This window comes from Myotis nattereri (genome assembly GCF_964212035.1).
Source record: "Myotis nattereri genome assembly, chromosome: 16".
In the NCBI taxonomy this organism is placed as follows: domain Eukaryota; kingdom Metazoa; phylum Chordata; class Mammalia; order Chiroptera; family Vespertilionidae; genus Myotis; species Myotis nattereri.
In genome coordinates this window covers 15812780-15838197 of record NC_138091.1, presented here as the reverse complement: position 1 = coordinate 15838197, position 25418 = coordinate 15812780, and the positions used below count along the sequence as shown (strand labels likewise).

The 25418-nt window shown below is 56.0% G+C and overlaps 2 protein-coding genes across 2 annotated transcripts; both read right to left on the bottom strand.

The window, feature by feature from the left end:
• Positions 1 to 2170: 2170 nt before the first annotated feature.
• MFSD6L (major facilitator superfamily domain containing 6 like) lies at positions 2171 to 3934 on the bottom strand (the record flags this gene model as incomplete). Its single annotated transcript, XM_081110243.1, has 1 exon — positions 2171 to 3934. The coding sequence occupies one exon, from the start codon at positions 3932 to 3934 to the stop codon at positions 2171 to 2173; it is 1764 nt and encodes a 587-aa protein (XP_080966369.1).
• A 535-nt stretch (positions 3935 to 4469) lies between these two features.
• LOC308532682 (phosphoinositide 3-kinase regulatory subunit 6-like) lies at positions 4470 to 25133 on the bottom strand. The gene is made up of 15 exons (XM_081110218.1): positions 25007 to 25133; positions 24022 to 24091; positions 22261 to 22444; positions 20768 to 20933; positions 19338 to 19424; positions 17813 to 18227; positions 17648 to 17726; positions 16569 to 16691; positions 13147 to 13257; positions 11567 to 11657; positions 11283 to 11353; positions 10763 to 10853; positions 8213 to 8283; positions 5649 to 5761; positions 4470 to 5135 (listed from the first exon to the last, which is right to left on the bottom strand). The coding sequence occupies exons 1-15, from the start codon at positions 25089 to 25091 to the stop codon at positions 4979 to 4981; spliced, it is 1914 nt and encodes a 637-aa protein (XP_080966344.1). The 5' UTR covers positions 25092 to 25133; the 3' UTR covers positions 4470 to 4978.
• Between the last annotated feature and the right edge of the window lie 285 nt (positions 25134 to 25418).

The following is a 25418-nucleotide window of genomic DNA, read 5'->3' as shown; positions in this document are numbered from 1 at the left end:
CTATCTCTACCCAGTAGATTTCAAGTGATAGCCGCCTTAAACCTTAATATTTCATGTTCCATCTTTTGTCCCATTTCTTGGCCACAGAGCAGAGATGACAGTTTCAGGCTTCGGCCCCAGGCCGGCTCAGAAGCCCCGCCCTGCCACCTACTAGCTCTGTGTCCTCGAGCCAGTTACTTAGCGGTCAGCTTTGTCATCTGGAAATTGGATATGGTGATAATGGCTTCCAGCTAAGGTGCTTTAGGACTAAAGGAGCGACACCTGTGAAGTGTTTAGAACAGTGTCTACATAGAGTAACACTCAGTCGCTACTGTTCTTTTCACTTCGGGCTAAGAAGCATTCAGCAAAGGAGTGGGAGACGCACAGGGCGTGGTTAGCCACAGACTCGCTTGGTGTTTGCATGGCTGGGGGATTCTGGGCCCCACCTGAGAGATTCCGATGGCGCCCAGGAGCCTGTCTTTTTGGATACGCTCCTCAGGTGACTTGGGTGGCCAGGCAGGCGCGGACCTGCTGGCGCAGCAGAAAACGCACTACATTTGGGGTAAAGGAGATCAGGGCTCTGGTGGTGTTTTTGCCCACGACCCACTGTGTGACTTCTCCAAGACTCCGTTTTCTTGTTTGTAAAATGCAGCGAACAAATTTGCATTATTCCTAGGGCTGCGGTGGGAGGTCTAGCTGCTAAGGGCATTTCTGTGGGAAGCAGGCTTGCTGTGCAGAGAGAACGCAGGCTTTGGAACGAGACAGGCCTGAGTGAGAGCTCCGCTTCTGGCGCTGGGCTAGGCAGTGCCAGCACTTCTTCTCCCTCACGGGACCCTGATTTTGCTTGGGGTGTAACTGTGCCCACTGGGAAACACTCCACCTCCCAGATGCCTTTGCAGTTCAGGGTGGCCACGTGAGCAGACGGAGGCTATGAATTTCAGGGCAGTTTCTTGTTTTCCTGACCTAGGCATTCAATCCTCTCGCTCCCTGGAGCATGGATGAGAGGCCTGCAGTTGCAGAGCCACCGTGTAATGAGTGAACAGTATGGGAGAGAGGCCTATAAGCTGAGGATGATGAAGCAAAGAGATGAAAAGATTTGGGTCCCCGGTGGCATCGCGAAGCAGCTATACTAGCTCTGGACTGCCTACCCCTAGACTTCTTATGTAAGACAAATGAATCCCTAATTACTAGTATTGAAGGTAGAGGTTATTTTTTGTTGGTTATTTGAATCCTTAGGAACTTTTAAAAGAAAGTTGCTAGAATCCTGACGAACCCATTGGACATTCTGGTGTGTCCCTTTCCCCAGCTATGAGACATTTTCTGCATTTGAAGCCCCTTCTAAACCCAATATCCTACACCCACCTGATTATAAGATAGAAGGCTTGGGCTCTGGGGGCTGGTCCCTGGAATAAAAAACCGTTTTCTGGGATGTGGGGAGGGTTTGCAAAAGCGCCCAACCAAGTGATTAGGCACAGGTGCCGTGTGGACTACCGGTGGCACCTGAATCCTGCAGAGGCCGCCGCACACTAATCAAAGCAGAGGTGAGGGGAGTGTGTACAATGCGAGTCCAAAGGACATGACATTGCCTTTGCTCTGACATAAGAATGGAAGGCAGTCCTAAGGATTCTATCCCCGGTGACACATTTGAGAGTAAGAATGAAAACTCACAAACTCCCACCCCCCCTCCCCTGGACATATTACATCTCCATCATCTTCTCTTATTGGAAACTTAAGTACCTGGGTGTGAGTGTGGGCACCTGTGTATCGGGCGGGGGGGGGGGGGGGTGTTCTAATTTTCATGACAACTCTTACCTGCCCAGGCGTGGCTTTAATAGGATCAGGCGCAGGCCCGTTAGGACCCACAGGAATGCACAGCTGCTCCCTCTGCTGCTGGAATCCTGCAGGCCCCATGGTCACCCTGGCGCAGCACGTTTGACCTGAGCGCTCCCGCCATGGCCGGATTCAGCAGCACCAGATCCGTGCTAGTAAAGCTCTGGCAAACCTCATAGACCAAAAGGCAGTGACCACAGAGGGAACTTTGTTTTTTTAGCAAATGTTTTCTTTCCTCCATGACTTTTTACAAAACTGAGCTGCAATCCGACAAGGAGAGGAACCTGTGGGGCTTCCGCATCGATGTGCCCTCTCTCTCCCGAGGCCGTGGAGCCCCTGGCAGGACGCGGGGACTCTGTCCTCAGCAGGCCGAGTTCTGTCCAGTCCTGTGGCTCCTTCCCAGACTGGCCTTCACAAGACAGTCCCGTTCGGTCCCCTGCTCCGAGTCGCTCGTGTCACTTGCCTCCACGACCAGCAGCGTTGAGTAGCTGACTCGTGGCTCCTGGGGCAGCCTGGGCCGGACGGACAGGAACAGGGCCAGCCAGAGCCCCAGGACGACGCAGCCGGCCTGGTAGAGCACCGCCAGGCTGAAGTGCCTCGCCACGAAGCCGCCCACGAAGCTGCCCAGGCTGGCCCCGCCCCCATAGAAGTGGCCTCGGAACATGGCACTCAGAGGTCTCTCCATTCCGGGGGTGGCCAGGTCCTCTAGGGAGGCGCCCACCGCCCACCACAGAGCCCCGTGGCTGACGGCACTCAAGACCTGCGCGGGGAGGACGGACCACCAGCTCCAGAGGAGGGAGTAATACAGCAGCTGCCCCGAGAGGCAGCCCAGCCCCAGCCCGAGGGTTCCCAGCCTGGACAGTTTCCTAAGCAACGTGGCCCTGAACGGGTGGAGGAGAACCTCCCCCAGCAAGCCCAGGGCCACGGAGAAGCCCATCACCAGCTCGCTGCTGCCGTGGTCCTGCATGTGCCAGAACAGAAAGTTCTGGGTGGTGCCGGTGACGGCTCCGACCAGAAAGACAGTGATGGCCAGGAGGAGGAGGCGGGGGTCGCCCTCCACCAGAGACAGCGCTTTGCTGGTTTTGCAGCTGGGCTCCCGCCGCCTGCACAGGGGCACGGGGAAAACACTGCTGACCGGCAGAGCCAGGACGCTGACCAGGGCGTAGCCGTAGAAGTACACCACCCCCCGGGGGCCGCTGGCCTTCAGGGAGCAGTCCAGCTGCTCCACCAAGGCCGCGATGCCGCACACGCCCGCCGCCGTGCCCAGCAGCTTCCAGGCCCAAAGGGTTCTGTGCCGGTCGGTGGCGTCCACAGCATCCAGGTACTCAAACAGGCTGTCGTCCGCCACCTGCTCCAGAGGGGCCGCCAGCAGCTCCCAGAGCACCAAAGACACCAAGCAGGGAAGGAAAGTCCGCAGCAACCCTTCCGGGGACAGGCCCCGGGTCCCCGAGTCCCCCTGGGGCACGGACACGTTGGCTGGACTCGCCAGCGCTCTGCCCCCGGCCAGCGAAGGGCGGGCGGTGCTGACCACCTTCCAGGCACCTTCTTCCCAGGGCGCCTCTTCCCTCCCTGCAGGGACAGGATGGGGGACTTCGGATGCGGTCCGGGCTCCTTCCCCGGAGCCCACCAAGCTTCTGGGCAGATGCCCGGAAGGTTCTTGGACACTTTCCACGAGTCCTTTCCTGAAGCTGGAGGCGTGTCCGATCTCAGCACCGCTCTCGGCTGGGAGGCTCGAGCCGCGCTCCTGGGTCAGGGTGACGTTCACCGCCAGTGCGGGGGTCAGGCCGGGGCCGGCGTGGCAGGAGCGGGGCCCCAGGTCTGCGTCCAGCGGCGGCACCAGCAGCACCAGCAGGCTGGCTCCCGCCGAGCCCAGCAGCGAGCCGACTAGCAGCGCCCTCCTCCTCGGGTGCCTCCGGGCCAGGAAGGCGCAGAAGGGAGCCCAGAAGGCGGCGACCAGGTGCCTGGTCCCCATCAGGACGCCCACCCAGGGCGCGGCCAGACCCAGCTGCCTCAGGTAGAGGGTCAGGAACGGGCTCACGGCGGCCTCCCGGACCCCGCACACCACGCGGAAGAGCCCGGCCACTCCCAGCGCCCGGCGGATGTCCCACTGGGGGTTGGCGCTCATGGCTGCTCGGCGCCGGGGACCCAGGCCGCGGAGGGAGGGGAGCTGCGCGGGCGGAGGCGGGACCCGGAGGGAGGCTCGCGCCGAGGTGAGCGGACCCCGCCTCCGGCTTCGCTCTGAGCCCCGTCACCTGGTCAACGGCCGCCCCCGCCCCTGTGTCCGGCCTCCGGCCCGGAAGTGGCCCCGCCCTGAGGGACGTGCACCTGGGGGCGGGGCGCGCGCACCTGTAGCTGCACTTGCCGCCTCCTGTCCTCCTGGCCGGACACTGCTGGCTGCCCCCCCTCCCCCCGCCCCGCATCTGCCACCTGCAGGGTCCTGTCCTCCTGGGCCGGGCACTGCTGGCTCCCCCCACACCTGCCACCTGGTGTGTACAGGTGCTGCGCTCCAAGCTGAGCCCCGCGACCCCCGCTGAACTGAGTTTGGCCCCTGAACTGCTTCAGGCGAGTGAAACTATTGGGGAGCGGAGAGTGAGTATAGAAGTCGAATTCCTTCCTTATCTTCAGGATTTACTATTCAGGAATATTGCAGGTGTCAGATAAAAGCAGAAACACTTTAGTGTGCATTTATTGAATCTGACACTTTCCTCTCAACCGAGAGAGACGCCCGGGGGTGGGTGAGGTGGGCAGAGGCTCGAGTGAGGGAAGGGAGCAGACGTGGGAGGCAGAGGAGATGTAGTTGCCTTTGTCTACTTCCCATTTTCCCCCAGGACGCGGGCCCTGACCAGAACAGCAGCTGTCACTGTGGTCTTAAGGGCTGGGGGGAGCATGAGTGGGAGAGGTGGGAACTGGAAGGAGCGGACAGCTGTGCCAGGAGCTGGGCTTGTGTGTGTGCGCAGCTTTGCCCGGGCATCCTGGGGCCTTCGCGTGGCCTCCGTCAACCTCACCGCCAGCCTCCTTGTGTTCCAGGCACTCGCTGGCTCCTCGTTGGGGCCAGTCCAGGGCAGCCTGGCCTTGCTCCGGCCATCGGTGTATTTGGACTGGTGGGTAGTGTGTCCTTCCTCGTGGGCCAGCAGCTCTTGGACTCAGCGCGTCCACTGCCCCTTCGGGCTCACTGGACAATGCCGGAGAACGTGTTGATGGGCATGAGAAGGGGCTTGGGCTTGGCTTTGGTCCCTTCCACCTCCTTCTGGTGGTGTGAACTGAGCCATAGCGCCTTGGACTTCTGGACCCCGGAACATGGCTCTGTGCAGGGGACAACCTCGAATCTGTGAGTGGAGAGAGACCAGCTCAGGAGACCCATCTCAGGGTTCAAATCTCAGGGGTTAAAGGGTATAGAGGAGGGGGCCCCATAGAGGGAGGAGGAAGCATCAGGAGAAGAAAGAGCCCCCTAGCCGAGGGCAAACACTGGGAGAGGAGAACATGGCTGGATGGGTCACTGTGTCTGCCGCCCTTACCCAACAAGGGTCACAGGAACTGGGCACAGCTGCCACTGTAGGGCAGCTTGTGTTGCAGGGGCCAGTGCCAGTACTGGGCATTGGATTGGGAGGGCTGCAGCTGCAGGCTCATGGCAATCTCGGCTACTCGGGGTCAGCCGTGCATTTGCCCTTCTTCCAGGATTCAAGTCACAGGGCAGTGGCCCAAGTTCACACCCACCAGGAACACCTGCCCGGCCTCAGGATCTGCCTCTGGCAAGGCTGGAGGCGGGGGAGGGAGGGGTTGGCTTCTGCTAGGTTTGCCCAATGGGGCACGCAGCCCAAGAGGTGGCAGCCCAGCCTCACCTGACCACATCCCTGAAAGTGCGCCGATGGTCCTTGTCCAGCCACAGTGTCAGCAGCCTCTGGTCCTGGCTCTGGATCTGGACGTTGGCCGCACGGAAGGTGCTCGTCACTGTCTGCAACAAAGAGACAGCTCTGGCATCGCCTCTGTGACAGGTGGCCCTGCCAACGTCTCCTCCCCTGAACGCGGGTGTGTTTCTTCCGTCCAGCACACGGTCCCGGCTCTCTTCCTGCAAGTGACCCGGCAGGGGCAGTCCTGCAGGCTGCTCTGGTCCCTGCGGGCCTCGGGGTTTCTGCAGTCCTTCTCCCAACCTGCCATCCGTAATTCAGAACACAGCCCGGGCTGCTGGGGCCGGTGCCTGCCAGGCTATGAAGTGCCTGAGTGCTCCCATATGACAGGCAAGCTATGGGTGGAATTTTCTAAGTCCTGACTCCAAGTTCCATGTTGGATTACATACAAAATTATTCACCTGGGACAGAGACAGGGCATCTAGAAAGAGGCCACCCCCCCCCCCGCTACCCCCCAGGGCTCAGATCAGGCCTTCTCACTTTGTACCCTGGAATTGTCTGGGGGCCAGATCTGGGCGGAAGGAATCCACCTTCTGCACAGGGAACCTGGGCCCAGGTGTCCAGCCTTCTGTGCCCCAAAGCCCACTGTGGCTTCTCTAGACAGTACCCAGGGCCCAAGGAAAGCACCTCCCTAACCTCCAAGCTCAGGGGGCCTCTCGGAGAGGACCTCCCCCGCCCCAGGCAGGGAATTGGAGCTGCCTGGGCTGCAGGTGGGACTTCAGAGGCCTTTCCAGTCACTGGCCCAACCTACCTGCAGCTTTGGGTGGCTCCCCACCACAGAACACTGGAGTGCTAGAGCCTGGGACACTTGTCCAGGTGTTCTCAACCCTGGCTGCTCGTAAGAGTCATCTTTCAAAACATAAAATTAGAGATTCTGATTTAAATGGTCTGGAGTAAAAAAAATAAAATAAAATAAAAATAAATGGTCTGGAGTCCAGCCAGGCGTGATTTTGTGTTAGGGGGAGAGAGAGAGAGAGAGAGAGAGAGAGAGAGAGAGAGAGAGAGAGAGAGAGAGAGATATGTGCCCTGACTGGGGATTGAACCTGAAACCCTTTGGTGTACCAGATGATGCTCCAACCAACTGAGCCTCCCAGCCAGGGCCAGGCACGAGCATTTTAAAATAAGCTCCCATTGTAGGCATGACTGGGAACCACTGAGCTAAGCTACCTCTGCATTGTCACGAGCAGAGGCACCAGCAGTAGCCTAAACGGGGGTGGGGTGCTGGGGTGTCAAGCATGTCCTGGCATCCCTGCTGCAGTTTGGGGGGCTAGGGTAGGCCAGCAGGAAATCCATGGGCAGAGTCTCACAGGAGGAGGGGCAAAGCCCAGACTCTACAGCCAGGCACCCGGGCCCGGCTCTGCCCCGATCAGCTGTGTGACCTTGCACATATTTCTTAATCTCTCTGTGCTTTTGTTTCTCACCTGTTTAGGAAAAATGTGGTAATAATAGCAGCCACTTTGTAGGTGTGGAGATGAAAAGACAGCATATGTTAAGCTCCTGGGACATGACAAGCACTGTATTCGTGTTGGCTGTTTATTGATGATAATTTTTCAAGAAGGAGCTGGCATAAATGATGGCCTCAGCTGTCAGGGGAGAAGGGAACAAACCCGCTGTGGGTCCTTTCACTCCTCAGCCTGTCTCCTGGCCCCAGCCCCCTTCTACCATCACCCTGTAGACTAGGCCACAGGGCATTTCTCTTTCTAGGATGGAAAAGACGTGAGCATGTTTATAGGCTAAGAGAAAGGAGCAGTAGAGAGCGGGGGGCGGGCAGGCAGTGTCAACAGTGGAGGAAACAGATGGAGAGGTGCCCAGAGGAGATGGAAGAGAAATGGGTTAAATGATGCCAAGGCTCCATTGAGGTGGAAGGTCACGAGTGTGCTCTGGCCCTAGTCTTTGTGGTTGTAAGGATTTAGTCCAGAAACACTCAGCCCCATGAGCGTACAAACTGAGGAGGAGGCTGGATCCAAAGTGAGGATCTGCCTGGTAGTTGAGGGTGTCTAAGAACATGGTTCAGGGGAATCATGGGATCCAAGGCCCAGCTAAGTAGGGAGGAGAAGCCGGGAGAGGCCATCAGGCAGGGGGAAGGTGGGTGAGTCTGTATCAATGGGGAATCCACATCAAGAAGTATGAATAAGGGCCAAGGGCAATGAGGTTGAAAGAGCTGGTTGGATTGGTCGAAGGTCGGGATATAGTGTTTAGGAGTCTGGCAGTTGTGCAGTACAGGGGATGCCAGAATGTGTATTTTGTAGTTACCTCCGTGCGTCTTAGGTCTTCAGAGAGCCAGCAGGTGGGGGGACAAGGCCTTCACTCTTATGATGCCTTATTTATGCCAGTTCATGCTCAATATTTCAAACCAACTGATTGGAAAGCAGATTCTTTCTGATAGGACGACCCATTTCCATAGCAAAGGCTCAGAAAGGCTCACAAGTCCTTCCTCTGAACACTGGTCCCACCTGCCCCTTTGAACATCCCCAGTTCCCATTCTACCCAGTACTCACAGAGAAGGACCTCCCTGCCAAGTTGGATGACTTGACAACTTCCGTCACGTTAACACTCAGGCACGTGTGGTCTGTAAGGGGAGACACATTTTGGGGGGGAGTGGGTGGGATTTGAAACGGGAAGGAATGAGTTAGGGGAGGGGCAGCTATGAATGGGCCCTCAGGGAAGTAGGACAGTTTGAGAGCCTAGGTCCTAAGAAGACTCCCCCTCCCCACATGAACCTTCTCCCACATTCTGCTTGGCCCCTTCCTGACTCCACCTGGGTCCTAGCCACGTTTCTGTTGCTTCCTGATTATATTATCTATTTCCCTCCCCTGGTGAATCCACAAGTTTCCGCATCCTCAGGCAGAGCAGCCAACCCAGACTCCTTTCTTCATCCCTTCACACCCCTTTTTCAATGGGAGAAGGTTCTGTTGAGCTTCCTCGCAGCTCCTGGGAAGGAACCTGGCCCAGGATGTGTGTGCAACAAAGCACCACGGAGAGGGAGGAGCGCAGCACTCCCGACAGGCTGAGGGCCTTCCCTGGGCTTCGGAATGGTGTCTAATGTGTCCAAACCATCGTGTGACTGCTCCCCGGCTCCCCGGCTCCCCGGCTCCCCGGCTCCCCCGGCTCCCTGCTAAGGAGGGTTCTTAGATGTCTATGCCTGAGGCGGGTCTGGTCTCAGTTCTGACAGGGTTTTGTGATGGAAGTCTTGGAGAAGCACAAGTTAGAGTGGGGGTGGGCAGTGCGAGTCTTGAGAAGAAACACAAAGTTAACAAGAAGTTAAGATTGTCACTTACTACATGTAATAAATTAGTATCTTATCTCCATTTTAGAAGTGAAAAAAAACGGGGAGAGAGGTCACAAGTAACCTGCCCAGGCCACACGGCGGTAAGTGACAAAGCTGGCTTGACGCCTGCCCTTCCGGTCCTAGAATCTGTGCTCTCCACCCGCCCTACCTCACCTCTCGGTTAGAGCTATTGCCAAAGTCACACGTCCCCTTCACGGTGGGCGTCAAAGACCGACAAGCAGAGGGTGTCTGGTGCCCTGACCAGGAGCTCCGATACACCGAGAATGTCTGGCTGTGACAGGGTTTCATGTCATCCACAAATTCAACCCGCCTGCAAGCCATTTTATTAGGAAGTGATCAAATCAACAGATTATTTCTTGAGTGTCCTCTTTGTGACAGATGCTAAGACAATTTTTGGAGCGATGATGCCCTTAAATAAATGCAAATGCTGTATAGGACAGATGTCGTTAACTGGAGAGCTAGCAAAGCCGCCCTCATCGCTTATCGTTGGACAGGAGAGGAAGGAGGGAGCCGAGGCATACTCCTCAGAGTCTTCCAGGCGGGCTAATGTGTACTTTCAGTCTGTGTTTCTTCTGGAACATTCCAGATTCATTCATTCTTTTTTAAAAAATATATATTTTATTGATTTCAGAGAGGAAGAGAGAGATAGAAACATCAAGAGAGAATCATTGAGTGGCTGCCTCCTGCACACCCCCTATTGGGGATCGAGCCCGAACCCAGGCATGTGTCCTTGATTGGAACTGAACCCAGGACCCCTCAGTCCGCAGGCCGATGCTCTATCCGCTGAGCCAGACCAGCTAGGGCTCATTCATTCGTTTTAAAATAAATTTCCGGGTGTAAAGTAGCACTTCCTTTATTCACTGAATGTTCACTGAGTACCTACTGTGTGCCAGGGTGTGTGCTAGGCAGTGAGCAAGATACAGTTCTGCCGGGTACACTGTTTGCTCTGCAACAATCTTCCACAAGCATCTGTGGCTCACAGCCTGTACGTCTGGCCTGCTGAGGTTTCGAGGTTGCAGAGGAAGAGTGAGGAGCCGAGGTGAGGAATACTGGCTCTTGTGTGAGGTGTGACCTTGGGCAAGTTATTTCATTTTCTTCAGTTTCCTCTCCCGTAAAAAGTGGCTAATATGAATAATGCCTATGCCATCGGGTTGATATGCTTACAGGAGTGGATAGGTTTGACGTAGAACATAGCATGGCCTCTGAGCAACGTGCGTGGTGGTTAGGAATCCACATCACCACCCTTTCATTATTCCAGAGGCCGGGGCGCTCACAGGAACAGCTCCCATCTATAATCTATGCATATCATTATATGCACATAACCTGGTGTCTTCCAGGATCTCAATTTTAGATTTAGATAATGAGATAACGATCTTAGTATCAATAGATCTCTGTCATTCTATAATTAGTTAGTAGAGACTTTGGATTGGTAGTGCCCTGTGTGACCTGGAGGGTCCCTGCCCAATGGAACAGCATTCAAATAAAAATTCCCAAATAAAACTCTAGCCCTGCCGCCCGGGTGCAGAGGAGGAGCTCCGCCTTCATCAGGCCTCAGACGTGCAACCCACGGCTAGGCGCAGCCAGCGCTCACTGCTCAGCATCTGAGGGCGGGACAGCCTGAGCAGGAGCTCAACCCGTTCAGTGACCCCAGGGCTGGGTGGGAGGCCTCCCCGGGTCACCTCCCCTCCTGTCACTGGCCCCTCTATCCTCCGCCCTCTGTCCCTCCGCCCTCTCTTGGCTCTGCGTTCTGGCTCCTCACCTTCAGTGTCACTGGCTGGAAGGGCCTTCAGGACCAGCCCGGTGGCCCTCAGGGAAATGGTAACCTCTCGGGTCCGGTGGCTGAGCAGGGCCTGGGGAGGGAAGTCAGGGATAGATGGCGGCCCTCACATCCTCACATCAGCAATCTCACTCCCAGCCCTGCCTCGAGTTTTACCTGAGTCATCACTGCCCAGTCAGGGGACCCGGGAAAGGGCTTGGAGCACTCTCAGCCCAGGGGCAGGTGCAGCCTTCTAGATCTAGAGGACGCTGTCTCCAATGAGGAAGGGGCCAGCCCCTTGTTCCTGAAATCAGGTCCCCTCCTGTCTACATGGGAGGCCGCTGGTAGCCCTCACATTCCTACAAAACTCTCTGAAGGCTGGGACACGGCTGGGGGTGGGTTGGGGTGGGTGGGGATGGGGGGTGGAAAAGGGCAGAAGGCTCCGCTGGCTCTGCTTTCCCTCCATGTGCTCCTGACACCTGCTTCCATCCAGGGGCACCTCCCGACCACACCCAGCACTGACCTTCCGGTAGCACAGGGAGAGCTCGGCCCCGGGGGCCTCAGCCGCGCCCCTCCTCCTGGGGGAGAAAGCATCTGAGGGAAGACAGAAGAGGCTGAGGTGGGAGTCCTCCCGCAGCCCAGCTTCCCCACCGCCCTCAGCCCCAGGGGGGCCGGGCTGCCCTTCCGTCCATCCGGGTGAGCTTGGAGGGACCCAGGTCACCTCAGTACTCAGCCAGGACAGGTGGGGCAATGGGGCTTGGGAAGGCTGAGTCAGGGCGAGCTTTGGAAACGGGAGCAGATGCTCACCTTTGGGGAGTTTGGAGTCTTGGATCTTCACCTTCAGCTCAGTGAGGAAAACGTCCTCCACGGAGTCCTGGCTCAGGTCACCGAAGAAGATCTGGAGAGACGGGGGTAAGGGGGGAGGGGGGAGGGGGGAGGAGGTGGAGAAGGCTGGCTCCCTGCCAGAGGAGCTCCCCCTGCAGCCCCAGAGCCCTAGGATGTGGGTGCTGGGAGAGTGTCCAGAGCTGCCAGAGTCCCCCTGCCCCTCCTGCCAGTGCGGGGTTCCGAGTGGCATCCAGTGATGGCCCGGATCTGACTGTCCATCACCTACACGTATATCACATGCCAGCAAATCGCAGATTTATCAACAGTGGAGGAAAGTATGATTGGAACCAGCACTAATGTGGACGGCAGGAGCGGGGACACCGTTCACAGGAGGGAGGGTAACAGTCTCTTGTAGACCCTGGTAGGGGAGGATGAAAGGGTGAGGGCCAGACCGGAGGACCCGGCAGTCCTCCCTGTGCACAGAGAAGCCCGGGCTGTGGGAGCCAAGGGCTAGGGAGACCCCCAGGAAATTTGGGGGTGCGAGTGGCTCCTGAGGGAAGAGGGACAGAGCAGAGGGGAGCGGCAGAAGGGAGGATGTTGGAACAGCAGGGAAGAGTAGCCACAGGATCCTCAAAAGAACAGGATGGAGAGAGGAAAAACATGTCCGCCAGCAGCCAGGGGCTGGCCTGGCACTCAGGGCGCGGTCTCCGTGATCTGTTGACCATAAACAAGTTCACAGACGCCGGCACTGTAAGGCAAGGCCACTCTGTGACTGTGATGGGCCAAGACAGAAAGCCGACCCGCCACTGTCACGTCTGAACACAGGAAAGGTGGGAAGACTGTGCAGGCCACAGCCCTCCCCTCCCCTCCCAGCAAACAGTGAGCGGCTGCTGTTTCTTTGCGCCAGAGAATAGCAGTTAAAGCCACTGAGATGCCCAGTCGTAGAATCATTCCTGACAGCGTGCGACCCAGAGCCAAGTCACATGTTTCCGAGCCCTCTCCAAAGTCACCGGGCAGGAGGCCAGACGCTGTGAGTTCTAACAGTCTCCTCCTGAGACGCCCTGTGGTTCTCCAGGGGTGTGGCCCCCCTCACTCAGCAAGTCGGGAAACCCCTCTCTGTAGGTGTGCTCCTGGGGGCAGTGGCAGCTGCGATGTTTACTCCCTGTACCAGGGACCTCTGAGAGTTTTTCCCCCCATTTGTCTCTTTTGTGTTGTTTTGGTTTGCAGTTTGAAAACCAAGGAAAAGTCCTGAATCCTTTATTTAGGTCAAAATCAAGGAGGCAATGAAGAAGAGATCTCCCCCAGGAAGCAGAGTGCAAACAAGAATCCCGTAAGCTAGAAGGACTTCCACAAGGAGCTAGACTAGAGGCAGAGGTGGCCATTGGAAACTAGCCTGCAGGCGCTCACAGAAATCCAGGACGAAACCCAGTAAGAAGATAACATTCACAGGGGTCTCTGGGTGGGTTTATGACGTTCACCCAGGTAACCAGTGTTTCCCCAGATCCAGGTACTCAGGGGTGGGGTCCTGGGGCCCAGCAGGCTGCCCCAGGTGGAAAGCTTACCTTGACTGTGTAGAGCTGGAAATAGATGGGTTGGGTGCCCATGCGGACATAGTAGGTGATGACATCCAGGATGAAGGGGTCTACGGTCTGGGATGTGTCCAGGGAGGGAGGCTGTGAGGGAGACAGAGACAGTTTTCAACGACCTCCTTCCATGCTACACTGGGAGGTGCCACTTTCTTAATAGAGAAACCCCATAACCCCCACCTATCCCCTGGGATGTACTAACCCAGCTGGCCCTTCAGCACAGCCCAAGCCTTTCCTACCACCCAACTTCCACTCTAGTCAAAATATGCCTGTGCAGAACCCCATTTCCCCAGGGACTCGGGGTCATTGTAATTGCTCCAAGACATACTTGGTACCTCAATGTGCAAAGCATTGTGCTGGGTGCTTGGGGTAGACAAGATGCGTGAGGATATAACTTGCCACGTAAGAGTCTGGACTGGGTTCTAGGTTTGCTCTCACATCACTAACCTCGGGCATGAGAAGTTGAACCAGAAGGTGATGTTTCCTTCAGTTCTGGTGGTATCTGAATATATTAATAAACTAACTATTTTTTACCTATTATTGGGAAGGGACTAGTGCAATGTCCTACAGCCCCCCCCCCCAAAGCCCCATATAATTCTAAAGCATAATAATTTGGTATTTTAGGTAAATAGAGCAGAATGTCTACATAGAATCTGAGCGTATCAGTGTTGGAAAGAAGCTCAGCGTTTATCTAACCCATCTGCGTATGGCCCTATGAGATCTCCTCTGACTCTCACATCTGATCTACTGAATACTGTTCCCTTCAAAAAGGTCATGCTGAAGAGGTAGGAACTTATTCTAGTCATGCTGCATCATGCACACTGCTTCCAGTCTCCTCGTGTGGAAACTGCTTTTGGAGTAAGTGTAAGGGTCATACAAATCGTTAATGACAAGGAGACGGAGAGCAGGAGAAAACCAACATCTTATATGTGTCCTGGCAGGGGGGAAAACTACCAATAAAGGCACATAGTTTTGAGGAAAAGGTATTTTAATACCTTTCATGTATATGCAGACATTTTTAGATAAGCAATAATTCAGAAAACATGCTGCCCTAGCCGCTTAGGCTCAGTGGATAGAGCGTCGGCCTGCGGACTCAAGGGTCCCAGGTTCGATTCTAGTCAAGGGCATGTACCTTGGTTGCGGGCACATCCCCAGTAGGAGGTGTGCAGGAGGCAGCTGATCGATGTTTCTCTCTCATCGATGTTTCTAACTCTCTATCCCTCTCCCTTCCTCTCTGTAAAAAATCGATAAAATATATTTTAAAAAAGAAAACATGCCCCCCCCAACATCTTTATTCAAATAAGAGATATAAGAAGGCACCCCAATCAATCAGGCACTAAAGCAAAACGGAGATCTCAGTAAAGTGTCAAGTTTGAAAATAAATACGTAAAAATCAATAAGTCAAAATCAATACGTAAAAATCAAAACAATGGGAGAAAGATACCATCCACAATTGCAAGAAAAAACTATTAAACATGAGGATAAATGAAGCAAGAAATGGGTCAAATCTATATGCTGAGAGCTACACAACTATCATGAGGGATATACAAGAAGACCTTAATAAATGGAGTTACACTGCGGTCTCAGAGACGGTGACTGAATATGCTAAAGATGCTAATTCTCCTCCAAAGTCCAATCAAAATCCCAAAGGAATTAAACATAAAACGAAGCGCCAGCCAGCGTGGCTCAGCTGGTTTGGTGTCCGCCCCGTGCACCCAAAGGTTGCGGGTTGGGTTCCCAGCCAGGGCACATGCCCAGGTTGGTCCCTGGTAGGGAACTTGCAGGAGGCAGCCGACTGATGTTTTGCCCTCACATCAATATTTCTCTCTGTGTGTCCCTCTCCCACTAAAAAAAAAAAAAAAAAAATCAATACAATTTTTAGAAAAATGAAAAAATTCTGAAACTTTTCTGGAAACAAACCTAAATAAGCACATTCTGAAAAGTCTTGAAAAGGGGAAGTAAGGGGGAAAGCTTACCCTGACAGCTATTAAAATATCAAAGTGCTAATTGGTACAGAACTGAATAGACCAACGAGAAAGAACAGGTATCCAGAAATAAACTCAAGCATATGTTAGAATTTAGTAAATGATGAAAGTGGCATTTCAGAGGGATGGAGCAAGATGGTTTATGCAATTAATAGCTTCGGGAAACTGGCTAACCATTTGGAAAAAATAAAATTACATACTCCACACTAAACACTGAAATTAATGGCAGATAGGTCATTTAAATGTAAAAGTGGAGATGCTCAAAGTATTAGGGTAAGTTATCAGTGAAAATGTATTTAATCTTGGGTACAATTTAATCAGTACAGAAGTCCTTTCAACACATAAAAGTGCTATGTATGTCTACACAAATGTATTGAACTTTTGAAGATCAAAAGCTCTGTCGACATAATTGATAGGCAAATAATAAAGTGGAATAAAATGTCTGCAGCACATATGATTGCAAAAAGGATAAGATTCTCTTAATATGTCAAGGCCTTTTCAAGTCAGCAAGAGACTAGCTTCTTCCCACTGTCGGCCGCCAGGGGTGGGGGTGGCGCGGTGTAAGAGAATGTGCTCTTGATTCCATGAGGGACTCTACCACTCATCGGTCACTTTGGGCAGGTACCTTATCTCTCTGTGCCTCCACTGCTTGAGCTGTAAAATGGGGCTGTGGAGACAATAGCACCCGCCAACAGGAGTATCTACTTGGTAGGGATGCCCTGCGTTAAGTGCTCAGAGCAGTGCCTGGCACATGGGCGGACCCTGGAAGCATTCGCTATTATAACCACAGACAAAGCATCGCAGGAAACTCACAAGAGAAGGAGTGTCATTGGCCTACACACTCACGCAAGGATGCTTTCCTTCATCTTTTTCCCTGTGGTTTTGTACAAAGTACAGTCAGTAACCACGGGGATGGCTTCCGGGGCCCCTGTGGGTACCAGCATCTGCGGATGCTCATACAGCCCCTATAGAAAGTCACCTACCCACAACCTTCCGTGTGCTTTAAGTCAGCTCTAGATTACTTCTAACGTCTAATACAATGCGAATGCTATGTACATCGCTGTCATACTGTATTATCTAGGGAACAACGACAAGAAAAAAGAGTCCGTATGTGTTTAGTACCGAGGCAACTGTGGGCCGAGTACACATGAGCAACAGTGTAACCTGTATTCCTGAGTGTTTTCCATCCGCGTTGGTTGAATCGGCAGATGCAGAACCCGTGGATAAGGACTGTGGTTAGGGTTCGCTCCACTCACTGGTTAGGGTTCACTCCTGTATTGCTCTCCTGCCTCCTCCAACCATAGATCCCCCGGGAGGGTCCCCTGGACTGACTCTTTAGGTCAAGGGTCAAGAGTCACATCGGAAATGGCCCCCTCCCGCCTCCCTCTACCTTGCTGCCCTCACCGCCCCTACCATCTCCGCCAGCTTCTGGATGGCCGGGCACAGGGTGTTGACGGTGCTCTCGTACCAGGGGTCCGCCCGGCCCAGGAATGCCGCCAGCTCTCCGAGCTCCAAGTGCCGGGATGATGCGCGCTTCTGAGGACAAAGGGAGGAGGCGGACCATCAGGCCTTGTCTCGGGCCCGCTCGTCCTGGCCGCAGGGTTCCCAGGTACCAGGCCCGGGCAAACCAGCTTTGGGAATGTGGTCCAATCGCTTAACCTCGTGGGGCCGTTTCTGCACCATAGTCTGTGCTGCTCTATCTCGGATGAAGCGGGAATAGCCTCTCTGAGGGCCACTTGCCAGGGACGTTGCGAAATGACCATCAGCCTTACCAGGAGGAGGTGGGTGTTGCATTGAACTTAATCTTCCCATAAGCAGCAGAGTGGGCAACAGGAATGAGAACCCTCGAGTGGGGCTTCCTCTCCCCCAGCAGACCAATGGCTTCCGCTGCCCGAGGTTCCCAGGAAGTGGTGTGTGTGTGTGTGTGTGTGTGTGCGCGCGCACATGCGTGCATGTGTGCCCCTGTTTGAGGAGAAGCTTGCCATTAATTCCATTAGGAAAGCAAAATGAAAACCGGCGTTGGGCAGGTTGCCTGCCCCTGTGAGGGAACATCCCTCCGGCCACGCTCAGCCCCAGGGCCATGTCCGTGGCTTCTGGGAAGAAGACCTCTAGGGCAGTGATGGCCAACCAATGACACGCGTGCCAGAGGTGACACACGAACTCAGTTTTTTGGTTGACTGTTCTTTGTTAAATGGCATTTAAATATATAAAATAAATATCAAAAATATAAATCTTTGTTTTACTATGGCTGCAAATATCAAAAAATTTCTATATGTGACACGGCACCAGAGTTAAGTTAGGGTTTTTCAAAATGCTGACACGCTGAGCTCAAAAGGTTCGCCATCATTGCCCTAGGGTGTCTCCCAGCCCCGAATCCCGACGAAGGTGACCCCAGTTCCTGGAGCCCGGGCAGCAGGCTGCAGTGTGTCCTGCCCAGCCCCTAACCCGGACCCCTGCTCCTGACAGCGCGCCCCCCCCCCCCCCCTCATCACCTCCGGAGTCAGCACAGGGATGTAGTAGAGCTGCAGGCTGAGTCTGGGAGACAAGCAGAACGTCTGCGTCTCTCGCTTCCTGGCAAAGGGCAACAGAGCACAGGGGGTGTCAGCACATGCCGACCGGTGCCCCCAGAAGCCCCCGCCCCCGCCCCCGGGCCCCACCTGAGGCTGTGGTAGGCCCTGGCCAGGCGCCCCAGCATCCTGTCGTCCCCCAGCACCAGCACGCGGGCCGTGTGCAGCCGGGCGACACCGGGCAGCAGTTCTCCATCCCCACTGGGCCTGCCTGTCCTCCGGTGAAGCCCGGGGGGGCCGTCCCAGTGGCTGATGTCCGGGGGCCACATCCGCTTCTTCACGCCCCCTTTGCGCTGCAGCCCCGCGCGCTCCGTCTCGGGGCTGCTGGGTGCGGGCAGCTCGTCAGCGCCCGGAGGAAGGTCCCGCTCGATGCCGCTGTCGGTGGACAGCACGGACATGCGGGCCAGGGTCCGGTCGGGCAGGAGGCCCTGCAGGTCCAAGGCCTCCATGTCCGCGCTGAGGCGCCGCTGCGAGCGCGGGCGCAGGAAGAGCACCAGTTCCTTCCCTGCACGCGGGGAACAAGGGCGCCGTGGGCGGAGGGCGTGTGGGCTGCCGGGGCCTCCCCCCGCCAGGTCGGGGCTCATGTTTCCCAAACGCTGCTGCACTGAGCAGCAGCCCCACAAGATGCTCCCGAAGGAGCAGAGGTTCCGCGGCCAACAGGCCAAGCGCCCCCTCGCCGGCCCCCTCTTGCGGAGTCCATTCCTCAGCACCTAAAGGCTCTGGGAGGCCTGCCTGCCGTCACGGAATCAGGTCAGCAGTACCTCCCGACTTGGAGCCTCTTTTTCACCATCGCTCATTCGCATCCTCCGCCCTCCCACTTCCTGTAGCTTCCCCTGGGACACCGAGAACGGACCGGACCGGCAGCTCCGGGAGCCATGACTTCTCTTGTGGCTGCCTCCTTCTTGGGGACCTGCATTGCCTGTTGGCATCATCATGAGCATGTGGCCCTTCCTAATGCCGCGGCCCTTTAATACAGTTCCTCACGTTGTGGTGACCCCAATTTCATTGTGACAAATGGAACATAATGAAAGCATAGTGATGAATCACAAAAACAACATGTAATGATATATGTGTTTTCCGATGGTCTTAGGCGACCCCTGTGAAAGGGTCGTTCGACCCCCAAAGGGGTCGCGACCCACAGGTTGAGAACCGCTGTTCTAGACAATGCGAAGCCGGTGGCTAATGCGCTCAGCTGTTCTGACATCAGGAAAATGCCTGCTTCCTTCAGATGTGCAGAGCAGCTCAGTGCACACCCAGACGCGCAACAGATGTACACCTGGACACACAGACACATACAGACACACACAGATACACCTAAACAGATGCACACACAAAGACAGACACAGACACACATAATAGATATAAAGTTACAGTCACACAGAACACACACAGACACAATAGATACACATACAAGCACATGCAGATACATGCACAGACACACACAGAGACACATGGACACAATGACACACAAACACATCCACACACAGACACACAAGCACACATAGACACAGGCACACTTACACAGATGCAGAGACACACACAGACACACACAGACACACACATATGCCGCTGTTCCCAGCCAGCTGCTACGGAGGAGGTCAAAGGCGTGACTTACAGAGCTGCTCCTCATCCGTCCACAGCTGGAACGTGATGTGCGGGCTGGGCAGCGGGATGCTTGGGGGCCGCTCTGGGACGGGGTCACCTGAAGGAAGGAGCAGGCTGTGGAGACCACGGAGAAGATTGTGGGATTCTCCTCTGCCCTCCCACCCCACCCGCAGCTCCTGCATGGGGCCTAGGGAGTTGACAGAGACCCTCGCCCTCCCACACCCGCGCTGGTTCCGGCCTCTCCCTCTCTGCCACCGGCAGCTCACCCAGGCCTCACACTGCAGCCATGCCTCCTGCCCATGGTGCTCAGAAGCTCTGTCTCCTGCAAGCTTCCTAGCTCAGCTTTTAGGTCCCCTCACAAACCAGCTCACAGGGTCTTTCTCAACTGTTTCTCCTATGGCTGGTCCCTCCGCTGACCCCATAGGCAGCCACGCTGCCTTCACCCAGAGCAGTGGTTGGCAAACTGCGGCTCGCGAGCCATATGCGGCTCTTTGGCTCCTTGAGTGTGGCTCTTCCACAAAATACCGACTTCTGTGCATGGGCCACGAAGTTTCAATCGCACTGTACGCGCGTGCCCGCAAGTGGTATTTTGTGGAAGAGCCATACTCAAGGGGCCAAAGAGCCGCATGTGGCTCGCGATCCACAGTTTGCCAACCACTGACCCAGAGGAAGGGGAAAGGCTGCTGTGTTTCTCAGTGTCTCTCCCAGTAGCTTGCACACAGAAGGCACTCAATTAATGTTTGCTCTTTGGGGTGACGCTAAAGAGAGCTCAGGAGCCAAGTACTAAGGTCAGCAGGACCCCTGATGTCCAGGAGAGAGACGGGGCCAGGCCCCCCCTCTTCTCCTCCTTCGGAAAGCCTTCCTGACCACTCCACCCCCGTGGTCATTCCCTCCCAGCAGACCTTACTGGCTGCGCTTAACAACTAAATCCTAACATGTAGACTTAGGATTTAATTTCTACAAAGCATGGCTCCCTCCCTATCAAGGCTGCAAGTTCCTCAGTGGAGAGCAACTGATGCCCACAGAACACCTACTCCTCCCAGGCCCTGTTCTCCGCACCTGGCACACCTTGCCATCACCTCACCAGATCCTGCATGGGCCACAGACAGTATTCTTATCCTCACTTTACAGAGGAGGAGCCAGCGGCACAGAGAGGTTAAGTAACTGGCCCCAGGCCACACAGTAAGTCGCAGAGTCAGAACTTGAGGCCAGGTATGTCCCCTTCAGAGTGCATGCTCTTACCCAGGACACTGTGCTCAAAACCACTGTCCCATGCAGGGGCTCAACAGGCTGGTCAGTAAGATGTGCAGGACAAGTCAAGGCAGGAGGCAGGTGCTGGGTGTGGCTGGGTGGTGGGGGTGGCCAGACCTGGTCTCATCCTGTCCATGCAGTTACTGCAGAGTTAGCAAGTGGTACCCCAGGAGAGCACCCGCCGCTTACCGCCGCAGCGCCCCCTGGCGGCCGCCGTCGGCCCCAGCAGCGAGCAGTAAATCTCCTCCAGCCTCTCCAGGTGCCCCTCCCGGGTGGCGCTGGGCTCGCTGGCCGTCTGCTCCACCGCGGCCACCACCGCGTGGAAATGGCGCTCCAGGGCGCGGCGGGGGCTGGCCTGCCGAGGAGCGGTGTCAGAGCCTGGATCCCGGCCCCGCACCCGCCCACCCCAGCTCCGACTCCAAGTCCGCAGGTGCATGGACAACGCCACCTGGCGCCTCCCCTCTGCCTGGGGCGAAGGGGGGGGGGCGAGGAGGAGCAGACGGAGCTTCCCTGCCAAAGTGCCTGCGCCCCCACATCCAAGGCTCCGCCCCTGCCCCGCCACACCTGCTACCAGATGCTGCCTGCCACCCTGGGTGGGGGAGGGGGGGAAGGGGGGAGACAGCTGGTGCCCGGCAGCGTGGGGAACCCAGTGGGCAGGATGGCTGCTGGCACCCACCTCCCTGAGGGTCACCAGGCACTTGTGTCAACGTCCTGCCCCCACCAGGACGTGAACTCCAGGAAGGCAGCGATGTTGTCTGTTTTATTTGGAGCTGCATCGCCAGCACCCTGTCCATACATGTATTGAATATTTCCTGAACTTCTCTCATTTTCATACTGCCTTGACATAGCACCTATACTGTTAACTACTCAATATTTTTATTTAAGTCAGCTCAGTGTTTTGGTTCAAAAATATTTTAAGAAGAAATTTTATATTGCTACCCTACATAAAAAGGTTGGCTCAGTGGTTGAGCATTGACCTATGAACCAGGAGGTCACGGGTTCGGTTCCCAGTCAGGGCACATGGGCGGGTGGCGGCTGGCTTGATTCCCATGATGGAGGCAGCCGGTCAATGATGCTCTCTCATCATTGATGTTTCTCTCTCTCTCTCTCCCTCTCCCTTCCTCTCTGATATCAATAAAAGTATATTTTAAAAAATAAAACTGCGTATAGAGGGTGATCTCCCAGTTTGCTAGAAAGGAGTGGTGAGGGAGGCGACTGAACGTGGGCTTGAAGTCAGGTCTGGGTGACATTCTGACTCGGTCCCTTTGCATGTGTGACCAGGAGTAGGTTAGCATCTTCTCTGTCCCTGAGTTTTGGAAAATGGCATCCATTTCACAGTGTTGTGGTGAGAATTTTAGAACGTGATATATGTGACGTGCTTAACACAGTGCCTGGAACTCAACAAACATCCAATAAACAGTAGCTATTAGGATCATCATTGTCCTTAAGGCCATATACCAGACTGTTCATTGCTACTATGCCTGGGTGGCGGGGTGTGAGTGATTTCTATTTTCCCCTGTGACTTACCTGCATTTCTCAGGCTTTCCTTGGCGCATGTGTATTCGTGTTGACTTACGAAAGGTGATATGGCAATAGGAGAGGGGGCAGACGAGTAGAGTCAGCATTTGGTGTGGGCATGTAGGGCCCAGGGCTGGACCCCGCAGGGCTGGGCAGGGAGTTACCTGCAGCTTCCTTTGCAGAACTTCCGCCCGGCAGGCCCCGCCCAGAGCTGCCTGCAGGGCATGGGAGACCACGTGGCGCATGCAGGCCTCAGGCGTCTGCTGTGTCTGGGCGGCCTGGATCTCCAGCAGCAGGGCACTGCACACGGAGGGAGGCACCAGCTCGGGGTCCACGAAGAGGAACACTCTGAGGGCACAGCGGGGAGGGTGTGTGCCGATGAGAGTGACGACTAGGCGCAGAGCCACGGGAGGGGCACCCTCAGTCTTGCGCCCCCCCCCCCAAGTTATGTAGCTCCTCCCAAAACAGGAACCTCAAATTCAAACCTCTATGGGGGAGGGGGCAACGATAGGGAATGGTGAGGACTGTGGCAAGGAAGAGCGTGCACAGCCCTTCTAGAGAGGCAGCTGGTCCGTCTAGCCCAAGCATGTCAAACTCAAAGGCTAACACGGGCCAAGTAAACAAGGTGTAAGTGTATGTGGCCGCAAAAAAACAAAAGCTTCCATTTTCATAGAAACGTGGGTGTATTTCGATAGAGACATGCTGAATACAAAGGGCTGAAATAAATGAGTCATCGTTAACATAAAATAATAGAACATTTTAATAAAATTAATATTTTTTTCTTGAACTTTAACTTACCAGACACTGAATAACTGCGCAAATGAATACGCGTAATGCAAAAAAAACCCACAAACCCCTATTTTTCTTGTTCTTCGAAAGTGAAATATTTCCTGTTGCGCCCACCAAACAAGCCAGTACAAGACTAATGACGTGGCCATCGGCGGTGGCTAAAATATTCGCTGCTAGGATTAGTGGAGAGAAATGGTGCGCTTGCACGTAAGGCGCATAAGGGAAATGAATGCAACACGATGATAGTCATCAGTCATTAGCAAACATTGTAGTTCGTTATTAATAATTATGTATCACAGGATATTGTAAAAGTTAAGTTGTGAAATTTTTATTAAAACGTTTCTCACATACTGTTATATTGGCTGGGCTGCAAAAATATTCATTGTGGGCCGCGGGTTTGACATGCTTGGTCCAGTGTCTGGTGTCCAGGTAGGTTCTAACCTGCTTCCTCCTTTGGCGTCATGGCCCACCGACCACATGGCCCTCTGGGAGGGACCCTAAACCCTTCTTGCTGAAACTGGCGCTCTGAGCAGTCCCATCTGCTCTCATCATCCCTGTCACACCAGGAGACACCTCAGCCAGCTGTGCCTCCCACCTCTCCAAGGCTTATTCCTCCGAGCCCTTCCCCTCCCTGCACCTCCCTGAACACAGAGCCTCAAGCCATGCCTTCCAGCAGAAGTCCCTGCAGGGGAGGAAGCTATGCACCCAGCGCCATCTGTCCCTCTTCTCAGCTGTAACAGTGGGCACTTCCTCAACCTTAGCTACAGGGCCAGGCACGCTGACGACAGCCCGCAGATCTCTGTGACCGTGGCCTGAGCTCCTCCGCTCTGGGCATTCTGGAGCTGGCTCGGCTGCCAGCCTAGTTGACGCTGCCTCACGGCCACGGGAAGGATGGAGGTGAAACAACAGAGCTCCCGGGTGGCCAGTGTCCTGTCCAAGAAGGAGACCTATCCTACTCTCAGTGAGCTCCAGGGAAGGGCCTGCACCGGAGACGCACCCACCGCTGGACACATGTCATGGACGGGAGCTCTGCTGGGCTCCCCTCTGTCCAGCCCCCTCCCTGTCCTCCTGTCAGTGCGCAGTCACACAGGCCCAACACTGGAGGGCAGAGGGCAGCACCCATGGGAGCCACTCACCTCTCCTGGTAGGGGTACAGCTCACTCCTCAAGTTCTGCTCAGCAATAACCAGCCTCTGGTACAGCGTCCCTGCCAAGCAGAGCACTTCAGCAAGCTGCCCGGCCTGACCCCAGGCTCCTCCCCACAGCAGGTGCTGGGATTTTTGAGCTCCCAGAATCCCGAGACCAGTTCGAGGCCTTGGGTGGAGCTGGACTGCAGTGTGGGAGACTCAGCTCCTCCCTGGGGCAGCTCCCACCTGGGGCAGCTCCCACCTGGGGCAGCTCCTCCCTGGGGCAGCTCCACCTGGGGCAGCTCCCACCTGGGGCAGCTCCTCCCTGGGGCAGCTCCAACCTGGGGCAGCTCCCACCTGGGGCAGCTCCTCCCAGGGGCAGCTCCTCCCTGGGGCAGCTCCCACCTGGGGCAGCTCCCACCTGGGGCAGCTCCTACCTGGGGCAGCTCCTCCCTGGGGCAGCTCCACCTGGGGCAGCTCCCACCTGGGGCAGCTCCCACCTGGGGCAGCTCCTCCCTGGGGCAGCTCCTCCCTGGGGCAGCTCCCACCTGGGGCAGCTCCTCCCTGGGACAGCTCCCACCTGGGGCAGCTCCACCTGGGGCAGCTCCTCCCTGGGGCAGCTCCCACCTGAGGCAGCTCCTCCCTGGGGCAGCTCCCACCTGGGGCAGCTCCCACCTGAGGCAGCTCCTCCCTGGGGCAGCTCCTCCCAGGGGCAGCTCCCACCTGAGGCAGCTCCTCCCTGGGGCAGCTCCCACCTGGGGCAGCTCCTCCCAGGGGCAGCTCCCACCTGAGGCAGCTCCTCCCTGGGGCAGCTCCTCCCAGGGGCAGCTCCCACCTGAGGCAGCTCCTCCCTGGGGCAGCTCCCACCTGGGGCAGCTCCCACCTGAGGCAGCTCCTCCCTGGGGCAGCTCCTCCCAGGGGCAGCTCCTCCCTGGGGCAGCTCCCACCTGGGGCAGCTCCCACCTGGGGCAGCTCCCACCTGGGGCAGCTCCTACCTGGGGCTGCCGTCTCGGTTTTCAGTCTGATGGCGCAGTCCAGGGCCACGGTGCAGTAGGGGGCGGGCAGGGTCAGTAGCCGCATGCAGAGGGCGTAGGTCCTCCGGTAGAGCTCCTGCGAGATGCCTGTGGCCTGGGACAGAGTGAGGGGGTGGGTGCCCGGAGCCCGAGGTCAGGAGGGTCCTGGGTGGATGGGAGAGGAGGAAGGTGGGCCTGAAGCAGGACTTGGGCTCCCACTTCTCCCCCAAATCTACACCTTCAATCTCTACCCCCAGGGCCTGGGGGACAGGCTATTTGACACTCCACTCAGCTCCCCAGGAGGAAAAGCCATCTGTCTTTCCCCCCAGTAAGTCCTCTCCCTCCTAGCCCTCTGCTCAGGGGGTCCCCCACGCCCCACGGCCTCCAGGTTTCA